General features: G+C 42.1%; 1 protein-coding gene across 2 annotated transcripts; it reads right to left on the bottom strand.

Moving 5' to 3' along the window:
* Positions 1–25,944, bottom strand: ca14 (carbonic anhydrase XIV). Of its 2 annotated transcripts, none has more exons than XR_008649025.1 (12): positions 25,843–25,944; positions 25,654–25,677; positions 14,336–14,515; positions 13,128–13,273; positions 10,892–10,987; positions 10,748–10,814; positions 9,646–9,803; positions 8,424–8,550; positions 6,930–6,953; positions 6,765–6,849; positions 402–1,597; positions 1–200 (listed from the first exon to the last, which is right to left on the bottom strand). XR_008649025.1 is itself a non-coding variant. In XM_033981540.2 (12 exons), exons 1-12 carry the CDS (start codon positions 25,907–25,909, stop codon positions 1,492–1,494), a joined length of 1,134 nt encoding a protein of 377 aa, XP_033837431.2. In that variant the 5' UTR covers positions 25,910–25,934; the 3' UTR covers positions 1,365–1,491. The 2 variants fall into 2 exon arrangements, 1 of the variants encoding a protein (XP_033837431.2); XM_033981540.2 differs by lacking the exon at positions 1–200 and adding an exon at positions 3,231–3,284 and having other exon boundaries at positions 1,365–1,597; positions 25,843–25,934.
* Between the last annotated feature and the right edge of the window lie 5 nt (positions 25,945–25,949).

Consider the following 25,949-nt stretch of genomic DNA (forward strand, 5'->3'; position numbering starts at 1 on the left):
CGGATGTACTTCTCCCACTCGTTCTGGTCCAGGGACCGGGGTGTGCCCTCGCGAATGTGGCGCTTTAAGAACGTCCGGAAGCCGTTGTTCCATTTGGAAAGTTGGCACGGAGCCTCGTTTTTGGCACAAGTCTCCTGCCCGAGCAGGAGAAACGCGCACAAAGGCAAATAAACCCACAGGGCAGCCATTCCACTGTGACCCTAAATCAGGATAAAGACGATCATGAAATCAGAAACACTTCTGTTCAGTGGTTTAACCCCATTTGCTCAGGTTCGTGCGTAAACAGCGCGGTCAGTTGTACAGTCAGAGTCACGTTTGTGCGCAGAAGCAGCTGTCTCTAGTCACGTGCACAAAAAGAGGAAATAAAACAAATAAAACAGCTGTTTGTCCAGAAAACTGACCTGAAACCACAACTAAAGCAAAAGGCGAAGTGACAGCGACCAGATGAGTCTATCCGACATCTACAAGAGACAGAGACAGAGAGAGAGACACAAGCGCACAAACAAGTCTCACTTCCGCTGACGAGCGGACAGAGAGAGGGAGAGAGAAAGACAGAGAGGGAGAGAGAAAGACAGAGAGAGAGAGGGAGAGACAGAGAGAGAGGCACAGAGAGAGAGAGAGAAAGTGACTGAGAGAGAGACACACACAGAGAAAGAGACAGAGAGAGAAAAAAAGAGACAGAGAGAGAGGGAGAAAGAGAAAGACAGAGAGAGACAGAGCCAGACAGAGAGAGATACAGACAGAGAGCGAGAGAGAGAGATACAGAGACAGAAACAGAGAGAGGAAAAGAGAGCCATATGGGCTCACAACTACTATCAGTTTTTACTACACTTGTTACTATTACTGAGCTTCTATAAAAACACAAACAGTAACACGTCGTCATTTATTGAACATTTAAACTGTATTTACAACCCTCATACAACACAAATACATAACACACACACACACGACATACTCAACCACCAGGAGCAGTGAGGTCTTCAGTTTTACGGCTACACAAATCATGATCCTCTGTGAACTCTCACTTTGGACTTACTCTACTTCATTTAAGGCGGGGGAACCATAAAACAATTTGAAATAATTTTACAAATACAAACAAGTGCACTGTGGAAATAGCAAGGCCCTCGTCCCAATACAAATTAATCTATAATTTAATGTTTATGCAATTAAGGAATGTCAATCAAGACTTTGTGATTAAAGTAATAACACAGGGCTGCACTATATTAGAAAAGAGTCGACTGTATTTCAAACACTAACTGCTCCCAGAAAAAGTTTTCAAAGGGGATATTTAATCAAAATTCTGGTCAAAAACTATATGAAACTATTAAATTTTTGTTTACCTGGTTTCCAAATATAAGGCCTCAAATACAAACATTGTATTTCAAAGTTTTCCAGTCAGACCGAGGACAAAAACAATCAGAAAGTGCATCAATAGAAACATGTGCAGCCCTAATAAATAAACTAGAATCTACAGTGTTTAAATGTTCACAGCTAAGGCTCTGTTTCAGGAGACAGGACAACCTCTTCTGTCGTTTCAGGTCTGGACTTCACATCCATGTCTTGTTTTTTACTTTTTGATTTCCCAACATCGTTTTCCCTGCAACATAAAATATAACATTATTTTAATAAATGATCAAACATTCACTTCACTGAGCAACGTTTAAAGCTTCAATATCACACTTTTCTCTGGTCTAATGTTGTTTCCTCATCACAAACAGAGCTGGAGTTGAGTTTTGTTTCATTCACACGTGTTAAACACACAAACTCTGCATATTCAGTTCTTCTTTCAAACGGAAAAAGCTCTGTTACACTTTGTGATGTCATCATGTAGTGATACAGGAAGTGCTCCACTGTGTTTTTAAACTCCACACACCTTCACTAGAATCATTTAGATGAATTCAGCCCTGGAATTGGCCAATCTCTACTGAACTGAAAGTAAAAGGCATTGGTTAACTTGAAAACTACTCTACTACTCTTCTTTCGTTTGTTCTTTCTTTCTTTCGTCCGTTCTTTCTTTTTCATTCTTTCTTTTTCGTTCTTTTTTTGTTCGTTCTTTGTTTCGTTCTTTCTTTCTTTCGTTCTTTCTTTCGTTCGTTCTTTCTTTTGTTCTTTTCTTTGTTCTTTCATCGTTTGTTCTTTCTTTCGTTCATTCCTTTCATTCATTCTTTTGTTCTTTCTTTCTTTCGTTCGTTCTTTCATTCTTTCGTTCGTTCTTTCATTCTTTCTTTTGTTCTTTCTTTCTTTCGTTCATTCTTTCTTTCTCTCATTCGTTCTTTCTTTCGTTCTTTCTTTCATTCTTTCTTTCATTCTTTCTTTCATTCGTTCCTTCTTTCTTTCATTCGTTCTTTCGTTTGTTCTTTCTTTCATTCTTTCTTTCCTTCTTTCGTTCGTTCTTACTTTATTCTTCATTTGTCAGGGACCATGTACAAATTCATTAATCTAACAAAAGAAGATGATTTGTACCAGATTTAGCTACCACTTCATGACATCACAAGGTGGAACGGAGCATTTTGAGTTTTGGAGATGTGACAGACTAATAATAAAGTGTTACTCAAACATGTGTGAATGAAACAAAACACAACTCCAGGTCTGTTTTTGAGGAGCATTAAAGTTCACAGTAGTTGATTTTGTGTAATATTGGACCTTTAAGTGTTGGCGCAGCTACTATGAAATACACCAGAGGGCGCCATTTCGTTAGACCAGGGCAATACTGCAGTAGTAAAGGAGGTGGATTAGAATTTACTCCAAGACAGTTGTGGGCTCGATGGTACCACCGTAGAGCGTGGAGTGAACGTATAACGCAGTGTGACACTTTTGGGTGTCTTGACAAGAGCTATATGGTAAAATGGTGAATGTTCTTCCAATTTCAAGTCACTCAAAGCGATTTACGTCTCACCGATTCACACACGCATTCATACACCAGTGTACGCAGACACTAGGGGGTGAGGTGGGTTAAGTGACTTGCCCAAGGACACAACGACAACACCGAGTTACTCCCGTTTAATCCAGTTCTAGCTAAATGTACTGCAGCTATTGTACTGCATCTTCCACAGTACAAACACAATAGTATTAAGTGCTGATGTTAAACTTGACTTTTTGTGCAGCGTTTTAAGAGAGTCAAAGCAAACTTAAACTGTTTATGCGAGGAGGGTACGTGAATAAGTTAGAGTAGTGGTGAAATTATATCTGTGGGTAAAGCTTAAAGGGTCAAAGGTCATTGCTGCGGAGACCTGGGCGTAGGAGCGGTCCGCTGACTGTGCAGGAGGTCCCAGCTAGAGGTCGAGCTGCCGTGGGATCAAAACACACATGTGACCAAATCGACCGGAACTCAACGTTGGAGCAAGTTACAGTGATTACAGTTATGCAGTTAGCTTTAAAGATGCACTGCGTGACTTTTCGAGAGCGTCTGCCACCTGCTAGTCTCCGTGTGGATGTTATTGCTTTGCCTGGAATGTTCCACAATGTAGCATTAAACTTCAACAATCATCAATCTTACATTTACCCGATTATAGTTTTAGCTAAAAATGCCTTGAAAAACACAAATTTTTGCTCGAAATGGGCTTGCCTCTCCACAAATCTGACCTGTAACTTGGCCTAGTGATGCTAACTTTTGCTGTCAGGTGGAAAAGTTACACAGTGCAGCATTAAAACAGCCAATGGTTTACACAAAGGTTTTATAGATTGGGGATTTTAGATTTGGTTAGTATTTGGAGCACTTCATCAATCGGGCTGCGTTCACACTTGGACTTTGGTTTGATCCGTGTTTAGTCCTGATGTAGACTCGGTTTGGTCCTGTTCTAGTCCTGGTTTAGTCCTGGTTTAGTTCTGGTCTAGTCCAGGTTTAGTTTCAGTTTAAATCCCAGTTTAGTCCCATTTTTGCGTTGGTTCGTGTGCAAGTGTGAACATAACCTTTGATGTAAAACACAGCTGAATTGATAAAAATAAAAACGTTATTTACCACAACAATCTTTTTTTGTGTGCAATAAAACAGAAAAATTACGAGTTTTGAAATAAGACAGAATAAGAGTATTAGACGCTTTAAAGTCTTGACAAACATTTGAGCCCCTTCCCTCACTGTTTTCTATTGAACCAGAAAAAGATTAATGTAGGTTCATCTTTTTGGCCCAAAAAGTTAAAATAATCACCTGTTTGTAACTTAAAAGTGAAAATATCGGTAATGTCACTTTTAGGACTATGGGTTAAAACAGTTTAGTAATAGAGAAATGAAACTAATGCACCAGAGCGAAAACATGTAAAAAGTGAAAAATACATTGCTCTATTTTCTGTCCGATATTAAAATGTTGTTTCCTCATCAAAACATATGTGGAGTTGCGTTTTGTTTCATTCACACGTGTTTAACTCATGAATAGGCTGAGTTCTTCTTCTCAGAAAACAGAAAACACTAGTCTATTGTTATGTCCTTCTTTACCATAAGTCTTTAATTGTGTTGTCATCGATGTCTTTACCTTAAATGTTTATTCATGGAGAGGTCTGCCTGCGTCACACCCGGCCGTCATAACATCACCTGTTGTTATTCATGGGTGTATCTTTTGTTTGTGATGACAAGATGCATCCAGCGACCTCGAACCGCTTGTACTAGACTAAACTGGTTTTCTTGTTGATTGTTTTGATGGTATAAATACACTGAATGTTCATTTGAGCTGAGGGCGAGACGACGCACAAATGATTCAATAAACCTGACTCTTTGGTTCAAGATAGCGTCTCTGTTGATTTTATATTTTTAAGGTTTTTACTATTAGAAATTCCACAACACTGTCTACATATCCAAAGCTCAAAATGCTCTGTTCCACCTTGTGATGTCATCATGTGGTAATACAGGAAGTGCCCCACTGTGTTTTTAAACTCCACACACCTTCACTAAAATCATTTGGATCATTTCAGTCCTGGAATTGCCAAACTCTACTGATAAAAAGATAAAAGGTCACTGTAAATTTGAAAACTACCACTTCATGACATCACAAGGTGGAAAAGAGCATTTTGCGCTTTGGAGACGAAGACAGACTAATAATGCAGGATTACTTAAACATGTGTGAATGAAACAAAAAACAACTCCAGGTCTGTTTTTGAGGAGGTAACAACAGTCTGTGGCTTAAACATGGCTTAAAACTTACAAGAGTCAATTTTGCATAAATATTAGACCTTTAAACAAATTCTACAGTTAACAGTAAAAAAACACTGACTGAAACAAAGACTTTTCCTTTGTGTTAATGTAGAACATTCATCATTACTTATCATTACTTATCATTACTTAGCACTTATCAGAGAGTCAGGGAGGTGTCAGTTGTTATGTACCAGTTAAATATGCACTATGTCACTTTTCTGGTAGTGTTTGCCCCCGGCTTGTCTCCATGGATGTCCTGTATACGGCATTAAACCTATTTATGGACTGTTTTAAGTCTCGTCTTAAGACCCACTTTTACTCTCTGGGTTTTATCTCTGCATGAGTTGTATGGTCCTCTGTTGTCTTTTACTGATTTGTTCCTTTTGATTTTATTAGCGTGTTTTATTTGATTTTATTGTTTTATTGGTAATTGTTTTATTGCTTTTATATACATATTTATTATTTTAATTTTGCTATTTGATTTTAGTCTAAATGTTGATTTACTTAACCAGTTGTTTTTATTTATAATATATTTGTGCAGAACTTTGGAAACTGCATTTGTTTGTGAAATGTGCTATATAAATAAACTGGATTGGAAGTGGATTGGATTATCTCCATGGAGACAAGCAGGAAGCACCACTCGGCCAAGTTATAGGTCAGATCTGTAGAGAGGTGGCTCCACTCGCTGTAATAATATATGTTTTTCAAGAAAATTCAAGCAATAACACGTGTACTTGAATAAATGTTAGACTGACAAGCTGAATGCCGTACAGTGGAACATTTCAGATAAAGCTATAACATGTCAATGAAGAAAATCAGGTGGCAGACAGTCCAGCAGAAAAGTTACATAATGCCCTTTTAAGTGATGATTACCCAACTGTGATTCTAATGAAAAGCGTTTGAGTGAAGTGTATTATAAGGTTTCCAGTTAAGGTCATTAGTTTTAATTTACGCTATGAGTTTTGGGTCAGTTTTGAAAGCAGCTAAGACACCTATTCACCACCTCAGTTTCATGGTGAAGAAGTGTGAAAAATCTGCCAGAGACACAGGGGAGAGACAGAGAAAGACGAGACTGAGAGACACAGACAGAAAACATTAACGCATTTAAGACTATAGCTGCTTGATTATGTAAAAAAATCGAACCATGATTACATGGATCATTATTGAAAACACAATGGTTACTTCAACACTGTCAAAATAAACCTATAAACAAAGTAATAATTGTAGTTTTGCTCCATGTTTTGAGTGCACATACCAGTCTAAACAAAAGGTAATTCATCATATTGTAAAGATGGTGTCACCTTTTGTTGTTCTTGTATCTGTTTATGTGTTGTTGTTTAAGTAACTGCTTTTGTATGTGACACTTGCAATGCCGACAAGTTGACGTGAAAGTTGTATTCGTCTGTTTTGAAGACTGGCTCTAGTAAATTGAGTTTTTTGCTCTTGTTTTGGCGTGTTACCACCTACAGTCGCCCTTGTGCTCAGAAAATAGACAAACAGAACAAATTTGGCGTGTTTCCTTACACCAAAACACTACAGTGTTTTCAATTTTCAACATCTCTGCAATTCAAAGCAATCAGCCTAAATTTGATGAATTGCACAGCCCTAACGCAGTAAAAAAAAAAAAAAAACAACCACTCACCGAATAGTCTTTATAATAAAGCGAATGATGACGGCGACCCCCACACATCCACAGATCACACCGATGACGATCGCAGTGACTTCACCTGTTCAGCAAAGACCAGAGCTTACACAAATACTACACACAGGACTAAGTATAACAGGTTATACTGTAAATACGACTCACCTGAAGACAACTCCTTCCCCGGTTCTGGAAGAGACACAAGGACATTTTAAGACAAAACCGACTGTAGCAAAGATACTCAATATGTTCACTAATATGGACATTTATATTTTAAAAAATCACAAAAAAGTGGTTGTAGACGTCATATATTTGATCTGATGGCTTGGATAAAACAACAGGAAAATAATGGCAGCTATATTTGTTGTGATTTTGTATTGCAATTAAAATATTACTCCAATATTTGAATACTTTTTGGCAAAATAAGTTGAAGTGAAATTAAAACAAAACACAGATTTAACCAAAACCCAAACAAGGATCAAGTAGAACTTAATAATACAATATTTTTTATGTTTTACTTTCAACAAACAGAACAATTCTCCTGAGGAAGAACTAATAAGAACCAGAACTTTTGCCCAGTCTCATAAGTAACAGTTTGTGAAAGAGCCAAAAGTGGAGTGGCTCATCTGAAGTGGATCGGCCATTTTGAAGTGATGTCATCGCTGGTTTGAAATCTCTGCTGATATCACAGGCCTCACGCTTCACTCGTCCTTCACAATGAGCACTTTAAACACATTCTTTCTCATTTGTTCCTCCTCAAAATCTCTCTCTCTCTCTGTGTTTCGCTCTCTCTGCTGTATCTTTCTGCTCCTCTTGTCTCGGTCGAACTCTCATGGGAACAATGGACTCACTGTTTATCTTTTCACAATCCTTTTCCTAATCAGCTGCAAACACCGCTCTGTTTTTAGATTTCTCTCTCTGTTTTTTGTTGCTTGATGTTCTTGGAAAGCTAGCAGACTGTAATCCACAGTATTCCCACTTTTCCCACACAATCCAGGGTCCACTCCTGAGACGGACTGTGCTAATTCCTGCCTGGCCTCGTTCTGACTTTATTTAGGTTGGGTGGACTCACGTGATTATATTATTCATTATAACAAGCCTAAGTTTAACATTGAGATAGAGAGTAGCTACAAATTATGTCTTAAACTGTCATAGAACAAGTGATTTTTCCTGATTTATGGTTAACCTTTTGGAAAATTGGACATATTGATTAAAAACATAGCCCTTCCTCTTAATATTAAATTTAGACTTTCACTAAAAAATGGTTAGAAAGTTACAAAAAGGCATTTACAGATTTAAAAAACATGTTGGTGAATGAAATATTTAGCTAATTTGTCTGTTAAAATTCATCTTTTAAAGGTACCATCTGTAATTAGGTTGACTGATCCACCTCTGTTGTATTCTCACGTACCACCACTAGAGGCTGTCTACATTACTGCTGCCTAATAGTGTGCCAGCTTTGACCAGACAAAAGAAAACCAGAGAACATAAGTGAGTCTGAACAAAGTCCAGGTGAGGAGAGGGGGGAGAGGGAATAGGTTTCACATCTGCCATCTACTGGTGACAAAAAATCTAATAAACTTGTAGATGTTAGTTTTGTTATGTTTATGTCTTTCTGATCCTCAGCTCCTCTCATAAACTGTGTTCCCCTGTGTTCACCTGTGGAGAAGGACTTGTAGATGACCCTCTTGTTGAGCGGTTGTGTGTTTCTGTAGTTGTCCTGCAGCAGCATCCGGTCCATCTCCTCAACTTTACTCGAATAAAGAATCGTCTCCAATTTGAACAACTGAAACAGACAAAACAAATAAAAGAAACTGCTTCTTTAGTGAACTGGGCATCACTGTGATTTTAAAACCCTGGTGCAAGATTATTATCGCCACCAACCAACTTCAAACCACAACATGTTCAAACTAAAATTATGAGAACTTTGATTATTTAATAAAACTGGTAAATATAACCTGGAATGTTCCAAAGTATTAAACCAATCAAAAAGTCATGTTTATTGGTAAAAAAATTGCTTGAAAAATAAATTCTTACTGCAAGCGGGCTCACCTCTCCACAGATCTGACCCCTAACGTGCCCAAGTGATATCACCTGCTTATATCCATGGAGATAGATAGGTTTAATGCCATACTGTGGAACATTCCAGGAAAAGCACATAGACAAAACCCGCCAAAAGTTGCATAGTGAACCAAACTTGCGAACAAACATTTTTTTTACCAAATGTTTCGTCTTAGTTAAAACTGGAGCTGCTCAGTTCAAAAGGATATACTGTTGTGTCACTTTATCCAGATTTATAAGTTTATCCTGGATTATAGGAAATATTAGCTCAGCTTCGTGAAAATGAGCACGTAGCTGGAACATTTCACTCATATTACGTTTGTGGCTAAAATATAAATGACATGAGTGAGTGTGGAGTCTGTGTATATTGTTATTTCTATTCTTGCCTATGCACACTTTTTTATTTTATTGAAAAACACATCTCACCAGGATGACATTAATACAGATTGATCTTATAAAATGGTCAAAAATTGAGATTCCAGATAATAAGCAATTCTAAAGCCAGTATAAAAAGTACATAATAATTTCTAGTATTAATAATGAAGGAAAAAATCACAAAGATGGGACCAAATTGGAGTTTTCCTGAATGATTTTATTATAGTCTTACTTAATCAGAACTAGTAAAGGGCTGCAGAATGATATTATAAAGACTATTTACTATAAAGCTGTGCTAAAAATTGAATTGCATTGTCTATAAAATATGTTTTCTGTAATTATTGTGGTTAAAATTGATATCAAGACTTTTGGAATTTGAAATTTGAGTGTAGTTTGAGTAGAGTACAGCACTAAAATCTTATCTCTCTTAACTGATCTGTCTCACCTGGGCCTTGGAGATCTTGACCTTCTCGTAAAACACGGTCCAGATGACTTCCTGGTAGCAGGGGGGCGTGGTCAGGGAGCCGTTGTAGCGATAGTAACGGCTGAGGTCTTTCGGCAACAACGACGAAATGTCAAACCCTGGAATGAGATCTTCCTGCTCTGCCAAAAAAGTAAAAAGTGATAATAAATGCTCTTTTGTTTGAGAGTGAGAGAGTGAGATCAGTCAAAATATGTCGAGACTATACATATGAAAATGAACATCTAACTGGACATTTAATAGAAGCAACAAACGTTTAAAGGTCTTATATTACACAAAATTGACTATTGTGAGATTTAAGCCATGTTATAATGTTGTTACCTCCTCAAAAACACACCTGGAGCTGATGAAATGATGTAAGAGAAGGTGTATGAAGTTGAAAAACACTTCCTGTATCACCACATGACATCACGAGGTGGAAGTGGAGTGTTTTCTGTTTGAGAGAAGAACTCAGCCTAAATCTGCTGGGTTTTTGTGTTAAAAGTGTGTGAATGAAACAAAACACAACTCCAGGTCGGTTTGTGATGAGGAAACATTATAACATAGATCAGATTCTGAAGAATAGACTCAATACTCAATACAAATTTTAATACTCAATGATCATTTTAAAAGCTCTTTTTTCAACAAATTGTATTTTTCAACACATAATAATAACATTTGTTTATTATACCATGGATTCTAATAAAACCCAAGATAAAACTGTTCAAGAAAGGTCCAATTTTATCCAGTTATGTATTTTTGCTCAGTATCGATACTCGCTTAAATGATTATCTAGTTTCGACACCAGTTTTAGTATCAATTAGTATCTGATTTTCGATACTTTTGAGAACACTAGTCTGTAAATATGTCCACAGGTTTAACTGATAGTAGCTGTAATTTTTATTTAATCTCAACAAAAGAATTTTACAAAACTTTAAAGCTGCTTATGTTTAGATTTTTGTTTTGATTCTCGGGCAAATGATCCAGTCAGAAAAGCTAAATTTTGATTGCCAGAACTGTGAATTAAATGAAAATTTGAATTCTGTTGGATCACAAAAGATAAGATAAGACAGTGGACGTGGTGTACCTGCATGTCTGACTCGACTCAAGTAGCGGATGATATTGTTAAATCCTGGGTTGGTCTCGTCACCTGCCTGGAATAAATCTGAAATGTTACGTGATGTTGGTTAAAAAGAGATATGTTTAAAAACTGTTGTGACTTTTGCAAAACCTCGATGAGAATCCCTAAAACGGCCAGTCCGTTCTTCTGCCTCATCGCTGCAGAGACGTTGGGGAAAAGCTCGGAGTTGTAGTGGACTATATGAAGCTGAGAAAGAACACACAACTAGAAGGAATATATATACATTAAAGGTGCACTGTGTCACTTTTTTGGCATAGAGTGTGCCCCCTGCTTGCCTAATAGAGATCTTACTGCTTTGCTTGAAATGCACAGTATGGAATTACATTTATTTTGCATTTATTCATGTTCTTTAATGCTACAAACAAATTTAGCCTGGCGTGAGATAGGTGGATTTAATGCCATACTGTGGAAGATCTCACGCAAAATAACAACATCGCCATGAGACAAGCAGGAGCAAAATGCATGTAGTACAACTTTAAATAAACATGTGCTTAGTCTAGTCAAAGGTCAGAAGTTTATGGTAGAATTTGGTCTGTAAATATCTCTCAAAATACAAATGTTTTGATGGTTTTTGGTGAATATATCTGTAATTACTGGGACTATCCACATGAAACTAAATGTTAATATTTTCTGTATAACATGATATACAGAAAATACATGCAATGATCTGATATTTTGTGTTTAGTTCAGAGTTGACACCTTTTGTTGCTCTTGTAACTGTTTATGTGTTGTTGTTAATGTAACTGCCAGTTCCTCTTCCACAAAAGTAGTAATTTCTTCCAAATCTGTTTGGTTCCTCCAACGAAACAAACTTAAACGCTTGCAGTGTCGCTTCAAAGTATTTATACTGATGATAGTGTGGTGATGATGGGCTAAAAGACACAGTATTTCATCGTGCATAAGTATATCTGAACTTAATGCTCCAAATTCTCAATAACGCATAACTCATTCACGCACAGCAGCCTATACTCTCATAAAATTATTACTTTATTCGCGTAATACAACTTTATTTTCATAGTACTATGACTTCATTCTCAAAAAATTACGATTTTTTCAGGTTTTGACTTTATTCTTGTAAAATTATGCCTTTAATGTCGAAATGTTATGACTTTATTTTCGTAGTGCCCGCAGAATTTATTCTATTTAACTGACCTTTATACTCCGTTGTGACAATATTAACTATACTGGTGTGTTTGTCGGCATTTGTGTGTTTGCAGACCAATCCCTTAAAAAAAAAAAGATGAAATTTAAAAGATGGTAAATGGTAACTGGACCATTTTTAGATAGTATTTTTCCACGTTCAAGGCACTCACAGCGCTTTACACACACATTCATACACCAGTGTACACAGACACTAGGGGCGACGTGGGTTAAGTATCTTGCCCAAGAACACAACGACAGCATTCATCTGTAAGAGCTGGAATCACAGCGCAAACATGTGCGCCACTGGATCTGACCGCTCAACCAGCAACCTTCAGATCACTGGACAAACACTTACTTAGCTGCTGTCACTATTAACTGTGGATTTATTTCAGATTTCATTTAAAAATAATGAATCAGTAACAGAGAAGTAACCCTGCTCTGAAATTTCTCCCAGTCTAACCAACTATTTCAGATGTTTTATGAACTTTGCACAACTCCAGTCGTCACTAATCGGCTTAAAAGTCTCCAGTTTTTCTCGTCAGTCCATTCAGGCTTTAAATGTCCAGTGTTTTGGAAATGTGCTCCATGACAGATGAACAACATAACCTTCAACCTATTGTTCTTCACACTGTTTGTTTGTAAAATGCAATATATTATGTAAAATATTTGATTCCATTTTATCTGTTGCAAAAATGTACAATAATGTTTTAATAAGTATAGCGAACATGGTGATTTGTCAGATTTTTATTTTTTTTACACCAGATGCCCTCCCTGTCACATTACTAAGTTGGTAATGTAGGTCAAGTGTCTTATTCAGTGACCCAGAAACTGCGAGTAAGCACCTCGAGCAAGGTATTTGATCATGTGACCATACGGCTGGATGGCAAGCGCTTAACAACTACAGTACTTTATTATTATTATAGTATGTTATGTAATGTATCCGTTTAGCAATTACTCCATTATGTTTGCTCAAAAATACCGTGAAAAACACAGATCTGACCTATACGTTGACCTGCTGACATCACCTGCTTGTCTACATGGAAATATACAGTATGAGTGTAATGCCATCCTCTGGGACATTCTCAACAGAGCAATAACAAGTCGCACCTTTAACATGAAAATAAACTTGGAAAGGCTCTGTCTTTAAAAACGTGATGTAGATATACTAAAGTCATAGATGTACCTCTGCCTCTGAGCTCAGCCCGTCGATGGTGTGTTCACTGCCCCCGTGACTGGGACCGCCGCTCCCCCAGTGCAGGTGCAGCTGGACAGCACTGAAGAGCCAGGGCAGCCCCCCCAAACCCATCCACCCGGGAAGGGACACCATAACTGAGGGAAAACGTGAGAGAGAGGGACAACTGTATTAATCTGAACTGTGCACTGCAAAAATTGGTTCACCAAGTAATTTAAAGTGTTTTACAGAAAAATAAAGACATTAAAATCACAATAGAAACAAATCAAAGCCTGGATTTAAATATTGTCAAAGTAGAGGCCTGTCTCACATCGTCAGGACTGTTCCAGGTTTTAGTTGCATAAAACTGAAACTCTGATTCCCCATGTTTAGTCCTGACTCTGGGCACCAGCAGGCCGGTCCTTGACGTCTTCAGAGTGTGAGATGGTTCATGTGGCACTAACATGTGGAAGATGTACTTTGGTGCTAGGCCATGGAGAGCAGAGGTTTTAATAATAATTGTCTTGTTTTGAGTAGAACTTAACTGCATTAGATTAGTAGATTTTCAAGTATATTGAGCTGTTTAGATATATTTTTCAAGTTCAATTGTCTGGCAGGGGGGTAAGAAAATTCCACTTAATAAATAAAAGCACAAAATCTAAAACTTAAATCAAACTACACTTTTCAAAACAATCTCAAACAAGACAAATATTTTTAATTAAAACGGGAAAATAATAAAATAATTCATAGGAGCATTCACTTGTAATATGATACTGAAATAAACCTTAAAAAGATCTATAAATCCCCCTCCCTCCCCATTATTTATTTTTGATTTACGTATAATATTATTACTATTATTTATTTTGTTATGATTTATAAAATTTTGTATTATTTATGGTGTGATGCTCTTATTCATCTATTTACTCAAGATTTGTGTGACTACATTTATTTATTTTTGTATTATTATTATTATTATTATTATTATTATTATTATTATTATTATTATTATTATTATTATTGTTATTATTAATGTATTATTTATTTTTAAGTTTTTGTTCTTGTATAAAAAATGAAAAAAGTGTGTATGCATTTGTTGTTTTAAATGACTGTGTACTGTAATATTTGTTCACACATTAATAAAAATATGAAACAAACAAAAAAAGAAGCTCTATAAATGTGTTAGCTTTAATGTGCAGTAGTGCAGTAGTTGTACTAGTTACCTGTGTGTCCACTATTGAGCAGCGTGAACGGCTGGTGGTTGTGCTGACTGTAGCCCAGCGGGGTCATAGGGGTCAGCGAGGGGTCGTATTTGGTCAGGCTGGTTACCACGTCGACGGGGGACTGAGAGGATCCTGCGCAGTCAGGGAAGTGCTCGGACCACTGGGACTGACCCACCAATCCTGTGCGAGATAAAATACACAAGAATGATGTAACCAATCACACAGCTCAGTGCATCACAGTCATCCGGGAACAAGCGGCTTTCACTGCATCGCTAATTAAACAGGTTTTTGACAGTTTGAGTACAGCAACAGTATATTCACCAAAGCAAGCTAACAAAAAACTTCTTTAGGCTTAGAGGGACACAGGGATACATAAAAAGAGCATTTATGAGCATGTTATAACCATGTTCCCTTATAAGCTTAACCTGTATTGTGATTGATTCATGTACCTATGTTTGAAACTGAGTAATCGTCCTGCATAATTTCCTACATTTGAGGCTTCAGTGCAAAAAAAAAAAAAAAAACAGCTTTCACTGACCCCCTGTCTCCACACACAGCTCTGTGCTTACTTATTTAAACAATTCAGAGTAAGGCTCAGAAATATCACTCACACATTTTCTACAGTTGGCGGTTTTAAGATTCTGCAGTGCGATGATGTAAACCCAGATGGAAGAAAGAGACAGTTTTCCTTATTCATGGGTTTCAGCTTCCTGTTGTATGCAAGATTTTACGGACTTTTTTATTCAGATGATATAATATCCATCCATCTAACTATCCATTTTCTTCCTCTTATTTGAGGCCAGGTCGCGGGAGCAGCAGTCTAAGCAGGGACTCCCAGTCTTCCCTCATCTCAGACACGTCCTTCAGCTCCTCCAGTGAGACCCCAAGGTGTTCCCAGGCCAGCTGAGAGACAAAGTCCCTCCAGCATGTCCTGAGTCTTCCCCAAGTCCTCCTCCCGGTGGGACATGCCCGGAATACCTCTCTAGGGAGGCGTCCGGGAGGCATCCTGAACCGATGCCTGATACATCTCAGCTGCTCCTCTCAACGTGGAGGAGCAGTGGCTCTACTCCGAGAATTATATAATATTTTGTCTTAAATTTGCTATGGCCACAGTCATCATTTTCTGAAACCCATAGATTGATGATACTGAACCATGAAATATGAAAAGGCTTAATGCACAAATGCTAAACACGATCTATTTGTGACTAGACCCAAGACCCAAGACACTGTATTATAACCAAATATACATTTTAAACATTAAATTAAACTGCCTCCATCTGTATTAAATATTACTGGTCAATTTTATGCCATATATAAACCCAAAAATAAAAACACATGAGTAAAAATCTGCTGCTTGCTACAGTGAAATGCCACTAATCCTGGGTCTCTTTCTGAGTTTCACTTATGCAGATAATGTACACATTTACATAGATACATTTCATTAAAAAAAATATATATATCACATTTTATACCAATAATAACGAGTAACATAGCTGGTACTAGAATCCGTTAGACACAAAAAGACGCAGAGGGAAGATGAGGAGTGAAAGGAGAGGCCCCATCCTCAAACATAATGAAGGACGAAAAGACTCTGAAAGAAAGTGACAAGTGAATCCAAGGATCTGAATATGAATTACACTGAAGAATGTGAGGGTTGTACAGGGGAAAGAAGAAAAACAGTTAGTGGGGAACATGAGGCTGTGTTTCGGTTCAAATATTATAGTGAATATTGTTGTTAAACGTGCACTGGGGTCTGTCACCTGCTTGTCTCCACAGAATTGTTGTTTTTTTTGCTTAGAATGTTCCACAATTTGGCATTAAGCATATTAATCTTGCATTGATTTCACTTTATTGTCTTTATTACTCTTAAAAACGTGCATGTTGCCTGTCCCCAGATCTGACCAGTAACTTGACCTGGTGGTGTCACATGTTTGTCTCAGTGGAGATGGACGTGTTTCATGTGATATTTTGGAATATTCCAGATCAAATAATAATATTTCCAAGGAGACAAGCAGATGGCCAAACCTCCACCAGAAAAGTTACATATGGCAGTGTTTTATTATAGGGGCTGTAGACCTTTAGACATTTAGTCGATTAATCGGTTGATTGCGTCTTAGTCAACTAATACCAACGTTGTTAACTAATTATTTTACTTTATTCTAAGGACTTCTATGGGAAAACAACAGAAAGAAGAAGTGAGTGATTAGATTAAACTCATAATTCACCAGTTGAATCTGTCTTTAAATAAATACTTTGTTTCCTAGCACTTTAAATAGTTGTTTTTGCGTGAACTCTCGTGCAGGCATAGTCTTATGAGTGCAGTTTGGGCCAGATACGTGGAGATACGTAATAGTTTTGAGAGCTTTTACCATCAAAGAGGAGCTTTTACCCCCTTTTTTTTGATCGGCAGGATGTGTCAGCCCTACTTGACACATCATACAGTGTAGCTAGTAAGAAAAAAAACATGTGAATGCTGTTAAATAAGTAATAATAATAATAATAATAATAATAATAATAATAATAATAATAATAATAATAATAATAATAATAATAATAATAATAATAATAATAATAATAACATACAGAGAGGACAGATTTGAACAAAGTAAGAATATCATCAATTTTCTTCTGCTTTTAGTGGGTCGAGCCAGTAAAAATGTAAAACTAGTGTAAATATAAATGAATAAAATGAACACTGCAAAGATTTGTTGAATGCTGGTTAATCTACTCGTCTGTTATTGACCCATGGCTCTTTCACCATTTGGTTTTCGATCTCTCTGTTGGTTAAATCATGACTGCTGATTTTATTTTATACAGAAATATACTGAACTGACTATAGGCATGCTCAGAGTAGCGTTTCATTAGTGTTGACTGTGTTGAGGGTTTAAATTCCTGATCTCTGTCCTCTTCCCCTCTATAGTCCAGGTCTAATCAGCCCCACACCGCCGCTCTAAGCTTCACAAACAACCAGTCGTTTCTATAGCGATGCAAGGGGCAAAAATTCAGACCCTCAGTAGGGTGCACAAAAATCATACAGAATAGAGCTGGCTACTTACGCCCAGGCAAAGTCTCTCACGTTCACTAACACATCTATGGCATATACTTCCTATAATAAACATGCAGTACAATGTTTTAAGACAATATGGGTTCAGAACTTTCACACTAAAAAGAAAATGAATGAGAACTCTGCAGATCAATCTCTTAAGAGCTGGTGAATTGGAGGAGAGGCAGGAGCCCAAAGTACATACAATTAAGCCTAAATAGTGTATCAAGTATTTTTTTCTTGTGGATCAGTATATTAATCAACCAGGTCTGAGACAACAGTGATTCTAATATTACTAGGTTAATGATCATCATCAATCTAGGCCTGTTAAATCAAACGAAATGGGTATAAGTAAGATTATTATTACAGTAAAGGTCCTATATTACACAAAACTGACTCTTGTGAGCTTTAAGGTGTGTTAAAATGCTGTTACTTCATCAAAAACATACCAGGAGTTGTGTTTTATTTCATTCACACATGTTTGAGTAATCCTGCATTATTAGTCTGTACATCTCCAAAACTCCAAATGCTCTGTTCCACCTTGTGATGTCATGAAGTGTTAGTTTTCAAGTTAACAATGACCTTTTACCTTTTGTTTAGTAGAACCAGGCAATTCCAGGGCTGAGATTATCCAAATGATTCTAGTGAAGATGTATGGAGTTTAAAAAGACAGTAGAGCACTTCCTGTATTACCACATTACATCACGAGGTGGAACAGAGTGTTTTCAGTTTAAGAGAAGAATTCAGCCTAAATATGCAGGGTTTGTGTGTTGAACATGTCTGGATGAAACATATCTCCAGGTCTGTTTGTGATGAGGAAACAACTTTATAACATAGATCAGAAAATAGCATAAGATGGAACCTTTAATGACTTAAAATTCGCAGATTTTTCAAAAACCACAGACTAAACCATAATATAAATATCTTTTTTTTTTAATATTTGTAATGTAAAAACCAGAATCAATAGGCCTACATAAATCTGCCAGTGTAATGTCAACAGAGCAAACCCAAAGCATGATACAACATTTTTAACTAAAAGGGCCCGTATTACACATATTTTCTGTTTGTGTTATAATTTTGTTTCATCAAAAACATGCCCGGAGTCGTATTTTATTCCATTCCACATGTTTAACACACAAACAAACCTGCATATTTAGGCTGTGTTCTTCACTCAAACTGAGCACTCTGTTCCATCTGGTGAAGTCATGTGGTGATACAGGAAGTGCTCCACTGTGTTTTTAAACCCCATACACCTTCACTAGAATCATTTGGGTAATCTCAGCCCTGTTATTGCGTATTGCTACTAAACAAAAGGTAAAAGGACGCTGTTAACTTCAAAACTACTGCTTCATGACCTCACAAGGTAGAACAGAGCAATTTGAGCTTTTGGGATGTAGATAGGTGTATTCAAACATGTGTGAATGAAACAAAACACAACTCCGGGTATGTTTTTGATGAGGTAACAATGTAGTAAAATGGCTTAACGCTCACAAGAGGCAATTTTGCGTAGTATAATACCTTTAAGTAATCCAGTCTTGTGCATTAATGTCTTCCACTCTGCCTGCTTTACGTACAGTATACAGGCTAAATGAGAGCGAAATGCCCATTCATGCCCATTGTCCGTCGTATAGGCAGCTAGTGTACAGCGACAACACAATTAACACATGGGTTATTGTACCGCAGTAACAATGCAGGCAGCAGAGGCCATGCGAGCCCCTGTCGGTCCCATCGCCCTGTCTCTGCACCTGCCCCAAGCTCCACTTCAGTACATCTACAAGATTCAGGGTCAGATGTGGAATGTAAGGAGCAACTTGGACTAAAACAGAATTAAAATCAATGCAAAAGTTTAAGTAGGAAAACAAAACCAGGTCTAAACAAGGAAATGCCACTAAACTAATCAGAACTAAGCCAATCCAAATCAAGTTTAAGCAGGTTTAGAGAAAGCGAAAGGTTAAACCAGGGCTAAACTAGATCTATGAGGGGAAACCAGTTTGAAACCGTACTGGAACCAACACACAACAGGTTTACATCACAAAGTAGTTGTCATGATGTCAGTTTCCCTGTCCTCCCGTGCTCTCTCCCCCTCCCCTACCTGTGTGTCTGGAGCTGGGTGGAGTGCCTGACTCCTCCCGTGCACACCTGGGGTGCATCAGCCTAATCACCACCACCTGCTGCTGAGTACAAGAAGGCTTGGCAGTCTACACTCGGTGCCAGACCGTCCGCGTGTAAACGTGAATGTTTCTTGCTAAGCTTTGTTATATGGTACTTTCCTGCAAATGCTCATTTGGATTTATGCACCCTCCAGATTCCTGCCTCTACTCGCCCAGCTCCTGCTGCCACGTTCCAGTCCCGGTATCGCTTCCAGCTCGTCTTGTCTCCTGCTCGTCTCGTCTCCTGCTCGTCTCGTCTCCAGCTCGTCTCGTCTCCTGCTCGTCTCGTCACCTGCTCGTCTCGTCTCCTGCTCGTCTCGTCTCCTGCTCGTCTCGTCTCCCGTCCGGTCCTGGTCTCTGGTTTGTCACCCGCTCCCTGCTCTGGTCTTCGTCTGCTCCGCCCGCCCTGGTACCGCACCTGCTTCTATCCCCGTCCTGGTCCTGTCCTGCCCGCCTCTACCTGCACCGCACCCGCCTGACCCGTCTCCCGCTCCCCGGTTCCTGTACCTGCTCTTGTGACCTGTTTAAAGACTGCATTTTCACCGCTGTAAATAAACACTGTTAAAACTGCTCTGGTCTGCATCCTTTGGTCCTATCCGCACCGTTACGACAGAACGGTCTGGCCACTATGGACCAAGCAGGCTCAGATCCGGACCAGACGCGCCGCCTCACGCACTCTCACCCCGAGGCGGTGCTGGGTCAGCATGAACAATCCATTCGAACTCTATTGGAGCTAAATCAGACATTGTCCCAGCAGGTGGCACAGCTTAACCACCAGGTGGCCGCGCTCCTCGTCACCCCGCCTGCTGCAGCTGGAGCGCCGCCACGCCTCCCGGAGCCGAGAGGCACGGATCCGGAGCCGTATGCTGGACAACCTCACCTCTGTCGCGGATTCCTGTTCCAGTGCGAGTTCATGTTCCAGCAATGCCCTTCTCGTTTCAGCTCGGGGGCCACCAAGATCCGATATATATGTGGATTACTCCGGGGCAGAGCTCTCCAGTGGGCAGAGGCGCGCCTAATGAAGACGTCTGTGGATAGCCTGGATTTTAATGAATTTGTGTCCACGTTTAAGCTGGTGTTTGACCACCCGCACTACCAGGACAATGCTGCCTCCCGGTTATTGACTCTCAGCCAGGGCTCCAGGACGGTAGCGGATTATTCCATTGAATTCTGGACACATGCGGCGGAGCTGGACTGGACGGACAGCGCGCTGCGGGCTGTGTTTGTGCGGGGCCTGAACGAGACTTTGAAAGATGAATTGGTTTCCCGGGACGAACCCCCCGACCTGCGGACCCTCATCTCCCTCACTCACCGTATAGACAACCGCCTACGGGCTCGTCGCCGAGAGAGACGCCGGTCACCGGTCCCGCCGGAGCCACGCGCTGCCCCGCCCCCGCCGGATGAGCCCATGCAACTCGACAGGACCCTTGTGTCGGCCGAGGAGCGTCAACGGAGGCGTCGTCTGGCCGGGGCTTGCCTCTACTGCGGTGAGCGCGGACATTATGTGGTCACTTGCCCAGTTCGGCCAAAAGGGGGGGCCCACCAGTAGCACTGGGAGTACTGGTGGGCGAGCAACACATCCTGGACTCTTCTAATAGACTGCGGCTCAGCGCCACCCTGTGCGTTCGCACAGAGACCTTATGCGTTTCCGCCCTTATCGACTCCGGGGCTGAGAGGGACTTTATTGATGCCCAAGTCGCGGAGCAGCTCGGGGTCTACCTGGAGCCCCTCGAACGCCCCTTAAATGCCCAGGGGCTCAATGGACGTTTTCTGGGGCACATCACTCACATCACAGAACCTGTCACCGTGATTCTGTCCGGCAACCACCAAGAGAACCGTCAGTTTCATGTCCTGTCCTCCTCCGCTTCTCCTCTGGTCCTTGGTTACCCCTGGCTACGCGCCCACAACCCTGTTTTCGATTGGGCCAGGGGCGGAGTTTCGGGCTGGAGTCCCGATTGCCACGCCAAGTGCCTTCGGTCCGCCCTCCCTCCGGCCGGGAGGTCCGTTCCTGTCGCTGATCCGTCCCCAGACACCCCCAATCTGTCCTCGGTGCCTGCTGAATATCACGACCTGGGGGAGGTTTTTAGCAAGAGCAAGGCCCTCTCTTTACCGCCCCACCGTCCATATGACTGCGCCATTGACCTCCTGCCGGGTGCCCCACTACCATCTAGCAGGCTATATAACCTGTCTAAACCTGAACGCGAGTCAATGGAGGACTATATCCGTGGGTCCCTGGCTGCCGGAATCATCCGCCCGTCCACTTCACCCGTGGGAGCGGGGTTCTTCTTTGTGGCTAAGAAGGACAAATCCCTGCGGCCTTGCATTGATTACCGGGGTCTGAACAATATAACCGTAAAGAATAAATACCCGCTTCCCTTACTGGACTCGGCATTTACGCCCCTCCACGGTGCGACCATCTTCTCAAAGTTGGATTTGCGGAATGCGTACCACCTGGTGCGCATCAGGGAGGGAGACGAATGGAAGACGGCCTTCAAGACACCCCTGGGACATTTCGAATACTTGGTTATGCCCTTCGGTCTCACCAACGCCCCTGCCGTATTCCAAGCCCTCATCAACGATGTGCTCCGTGATTTCCTTAACCGATTCGTCTTTGTTTACTTGGATGACATCTTGATTTTCTCGCGGTCCCCCCAGGAGCATCATCAGCACGTTCGCCAGGTTCTCCAGCGCCTCCTCGAGAATAAACTGTTCGTGAAAGCTGAGAAATGCGAGTTTCACGCAGAGGAGGTCAGCTTTTTGGGCTTCATTGTGGGGCGGGGCCAAGTAAGAGCTGACCCTGAAAAGATCCAGGCTGTCACTGAGTGGCCCGTTCCTACCAGCCGGAGACAGCTCCAGAGATTTATCGGCTTTGCCAATTTTTATAGACGTTTCATCCGGGATTTTAGTAGGGTTATCTCGCCCTTAACTAAACTCACCTCTCCTGCTTTGCCGTTTGCCTGGTCTCCTGAGGCGCAGACAGCCTTCGAGAAGCTTAAGAGACTATTTACCTCCGCTCCCATCCTGCACCAGCCCGACCCTTCACGGCAATTCATCGTGGAGGTCGACGCCTCCGACTCGGGAGTGGGGGCCGTGCTTTCGCAGAGGTTCGACCCCCACAACCGCCTCTGTCCCTGCGCCTTCTTTTCCCGGCGATTGTCCTCGGCCGAGGTCAATTATGATGTGGGGGATCGGGAGCTCCTTGCCGTAAAGCTGGCCTTGGAGGAGTGGCGCCACTGGCTCGAAGGGGCGGAGCAACCATTCATCGTCTGGACCGACCATAAAAACTTGGAGTACATCCAGTCCGCCAGGCGCCTCAATCCCCGTCAAGCTCGTTGGTCCCTCTTCTTCAGCCGCTTCAACTTTCTCCTCACCTACCGCCCCGGATCTCGGAACGTCAAACCAGATGCCCTCTCCCGCCAGTTCGCCCTGGAGGATAGCCCGGTCACCGCAGAAACAATTATCCCCTCCTCGTGTGTGGTGGCCGCGGTCCATTGGGATATCGAGGACACCGTCCGAGAGGCCCAGACCAACGACCCCGACCCAGGTAACGGCCCTCCAGATAAACTGTTTGTTCCCGATTCTGTCCGGTCTCAGGTGCTCCAGTGGGTCCATGCCTCCCGTTTCGCCTGCCATCCTGGTGCCGGTCGCTCTCTCTCCCTCCTCAGGAGACGCTTCTGGTGGCCCACGATGGACACAGACACCCGGGCTTATGTCGCCGCCTGCCAGGTATGTGCTCGGGCCAAGGCCTCCCACTCACCCCCTTCTGGTCTCTTGCATCCTCTCCCAGTTCCTCGTCGCCCTTGGTCCCACATCGCCTTGGACTTCGTGACGGGCCTTCCCCCTTCCCAGGGGAACACGGTGGTTCTCACCATTGTGGACCGCTTCTCCAAGGCCGCCCATTTCGTTGCCCTGCCTAAGCTCCCCACAGCCAAAGAAACTGCCGACCAGCTGACCAGTCATGTCTTCCGACTCCACGGCATCCCGGTGGACATCGTGTCCGACAGAGGGACCCAATTCACCTCTCAGGTATGGCGGTCTTTCTGCGACAGTTTGGGGGCCACGGTTAGCCTCACGTCCGGGTTCCATCCACAATCTAATGGGCAGACGGAGCGGGCCAACCAAGACCTGGAGTCGGCCCTACGGTGCACAGCCTCCGCCAACCCCGCGACCTGGAGTACTCACCTACCCTGGATAGAGTACGCTCACAACTCCCTCGTGAGTTCCGCCACTGGTATGTCCCCCTTCGAGGCATCGCTGGGATATCAACCCCCTCTCTTTCCCACGGAGGAGAGGGACCTCGCCGTCCCGTCTGTTCAGCGCCATCTCCAGCGCTGTCGCCGGATCTGGAAGAAGGCCAGGGCGGCCCTTCTTCGGGCTGGAGCGCGCACTAAGGCGACGGCCGATCGCCACCGTGTCCCGGCGCCCGTATACCAACCTGGCCAGATGGTTTGGCTCTCCGCCAAGACGGTCCCGCTGAAGACGGACTCCCGTAAGCTGTCCCCCCGATTCCTGGGACCGTTTAAGATCTTGAGGATCATAAATCCATCGGCGGTGCGCCTCCAGTTACCCCCGTCTCTCCGGATTCATCCGACCTTTCACGTCTCCCAGGTTAAACCAGTCCGGACCAGCGACCTGTGCCCTCCGGCCGATCCCCCACCGCCCGCCCGAGTCATTGACGGCCACCCGGCGTTCACCGTCCGCCGCCTGATTGACGTTCGTCGCCGTGGTAGGGGCCTCCAGTACCTCGTCGATTGGGAGGGTTACGGTCCGGAGGAGCGATCCTGGGTGCCCAGGGCACGCATTCTGGACTCCGACATGGTGAGAGACTTCCACCGCGCTCATCCTGACAAGCCTGGGGGTCCACCAGGAGGTGGACCTTAGGGGGGGGGTACTGTCATGATGTCAGTTTCCCTGTCCTCCCGTGCTCTCTCCCCCTCCCCTACCTGTGTGTCTGGAGCTGGGTGGAGTGCCTGACTCCTCCCGTGCACACCTGGGGTGCATCAGCCTAATCACCACCACCTGCTGCTGAGTACAAGAAGGCTTGGCAGTCTACACTCGGTGCCAGACCGTCCGCGTGTAAACGTGAATGTTTCTTGCTAAGCTTTGTTATATGGTACTTTCCTGCAAATGCTCATTTGGATTTATGCACCCTCCAGATTCCTGCCTCTACTCGCCCAGCTCCTGCTGCCACGTTCCAGTCCCGGTATCGCTTCCAGCTCGTCTTGTCTCCTGCTCGTCTCGTCTCCTGCTCGTCTCGTCTCCAGCTCGTCTCGTCTCCTGCTCGTCTCGTCACCTGCTCGTCTCGTCTCCTGCTCGTCTCGTCTCCTGCTCGTCTCGTCTCCCGTCCGGTCCTGGTCTCTGGTTTGTCACCCGCTCCCTGCTCTGGTCTTCGTCTGCTCCGCCCGCCCTGGTACCGCACCTGCTTCTATCCCCGTCCTGGTCCTGTCCTGCCCGCCTCTACCTGCACCGCACCCGCCTGACCCGTCTCCCGCTCCCCGGTTCCTGTACCTGCTCTTGTGACCTGTTTAAAGACTGCATTTTCACCGCTGTAAATAAACACTGTTAAAACTGCTCTGGTCTGCATCCTTTGGTCCTATCCGCACCGTTACGACAGTAGTTGAGGAAAGAGTGGTAAACCAAGGATAAAATCATCAACAAACAGTGAACAAAGTGTAAGAAGGACTTTCCCACGACTGATGTCAAAATCCAAAATGGCATAAATGGACTAAACCAGGACTAAACCAGGACTTAACCAGGTCTAAACCAGGTCTAAACTAAAACATCACTTGTCTAAAAGAAACCAGGACTAAACTAGGAATAAACTTGGACTTGGACCAGGTCTGAGCAATGCAAACCAACACAAAATCTAAGGACTAAAAATGGTATCAACACAACATCACAGACCTAAAATATTGTTTATTTTTCTTCGGTTGTTGGGCATAGAGACACTTAAGTAATAAAAAAAATCTTGAGTTGACTTGACTTCTCGTGCCTTTTTAACTGTAACTACCAGGAGCCGACTGGAGAAAACAATACAGCAAATCTAATCCAACTATGACCATTATTATTAGAGTTAGTCATGTGGAAAGAAACATATTCAGATGGATTAGGGAACTTTTACTCACCACTGTAAGTCCAGCGAAGCTCTCCTGCAGGAATAAAATAGAAAATAAACTTTATTACTTTAGTCGTTAAACTTAAGAAGTAAGATTCAGTAATTGTATTTTGCTGCTATTATCCTGCAAAACTGCTAATAAATGACCCAAAGAAACAGCTGTGTAGCATATTAGCACAAAAATAATCAAGGATCTTACCATCCTGCGCTGCTATCCAATTAAAACACACATAAAATAATAAAATAAAAAGACTCCAACAGTCCATGTTAGTCCAGTGCCCCCATACAATCATGCACAAGTGAGTA

This window comes from Periophthalmus magnuspinnatus, chromosome 16, assembly GCF_009829125.3.
Source record: "Periophthalmus magnuspinnatus isolate fPerMag1 chromosome 16, fPerMag1.2.pri, whole genome shotgun sequence".
Lineage (NCBI taxonomy): Eukaryota > Metazoa > Chordata > Actinopteri > Gobiiformes > Gobiidae > Periophthalmus > Periophthalmus magnuspinnatus.

Bases quoted from the DNA above. Each gene is read 5' to 3' on its own strand.
- ca14 (XM_033981540.2), bottom strand. From the start codon at position 25,909: ATGGACTGTTGGAGTCTTTTTATTTTATTATTTTATGTGTGTTTTAAT. The intron at 10,815-10,891 runs GTTTTGCAAAAG...GATTTATTCCAG, and splicing joins TTTTAGGGATTCTCATCGAG to GCAGGTGACGAGACCAACCC. The intron at 6,954-8,423 runs GTGAACACAGGG...TGTCTCTTCCAG, and splicing joins CTACAAGTCCTTCTCCACAG to AACCGGGGAAGGAGTTGTCT.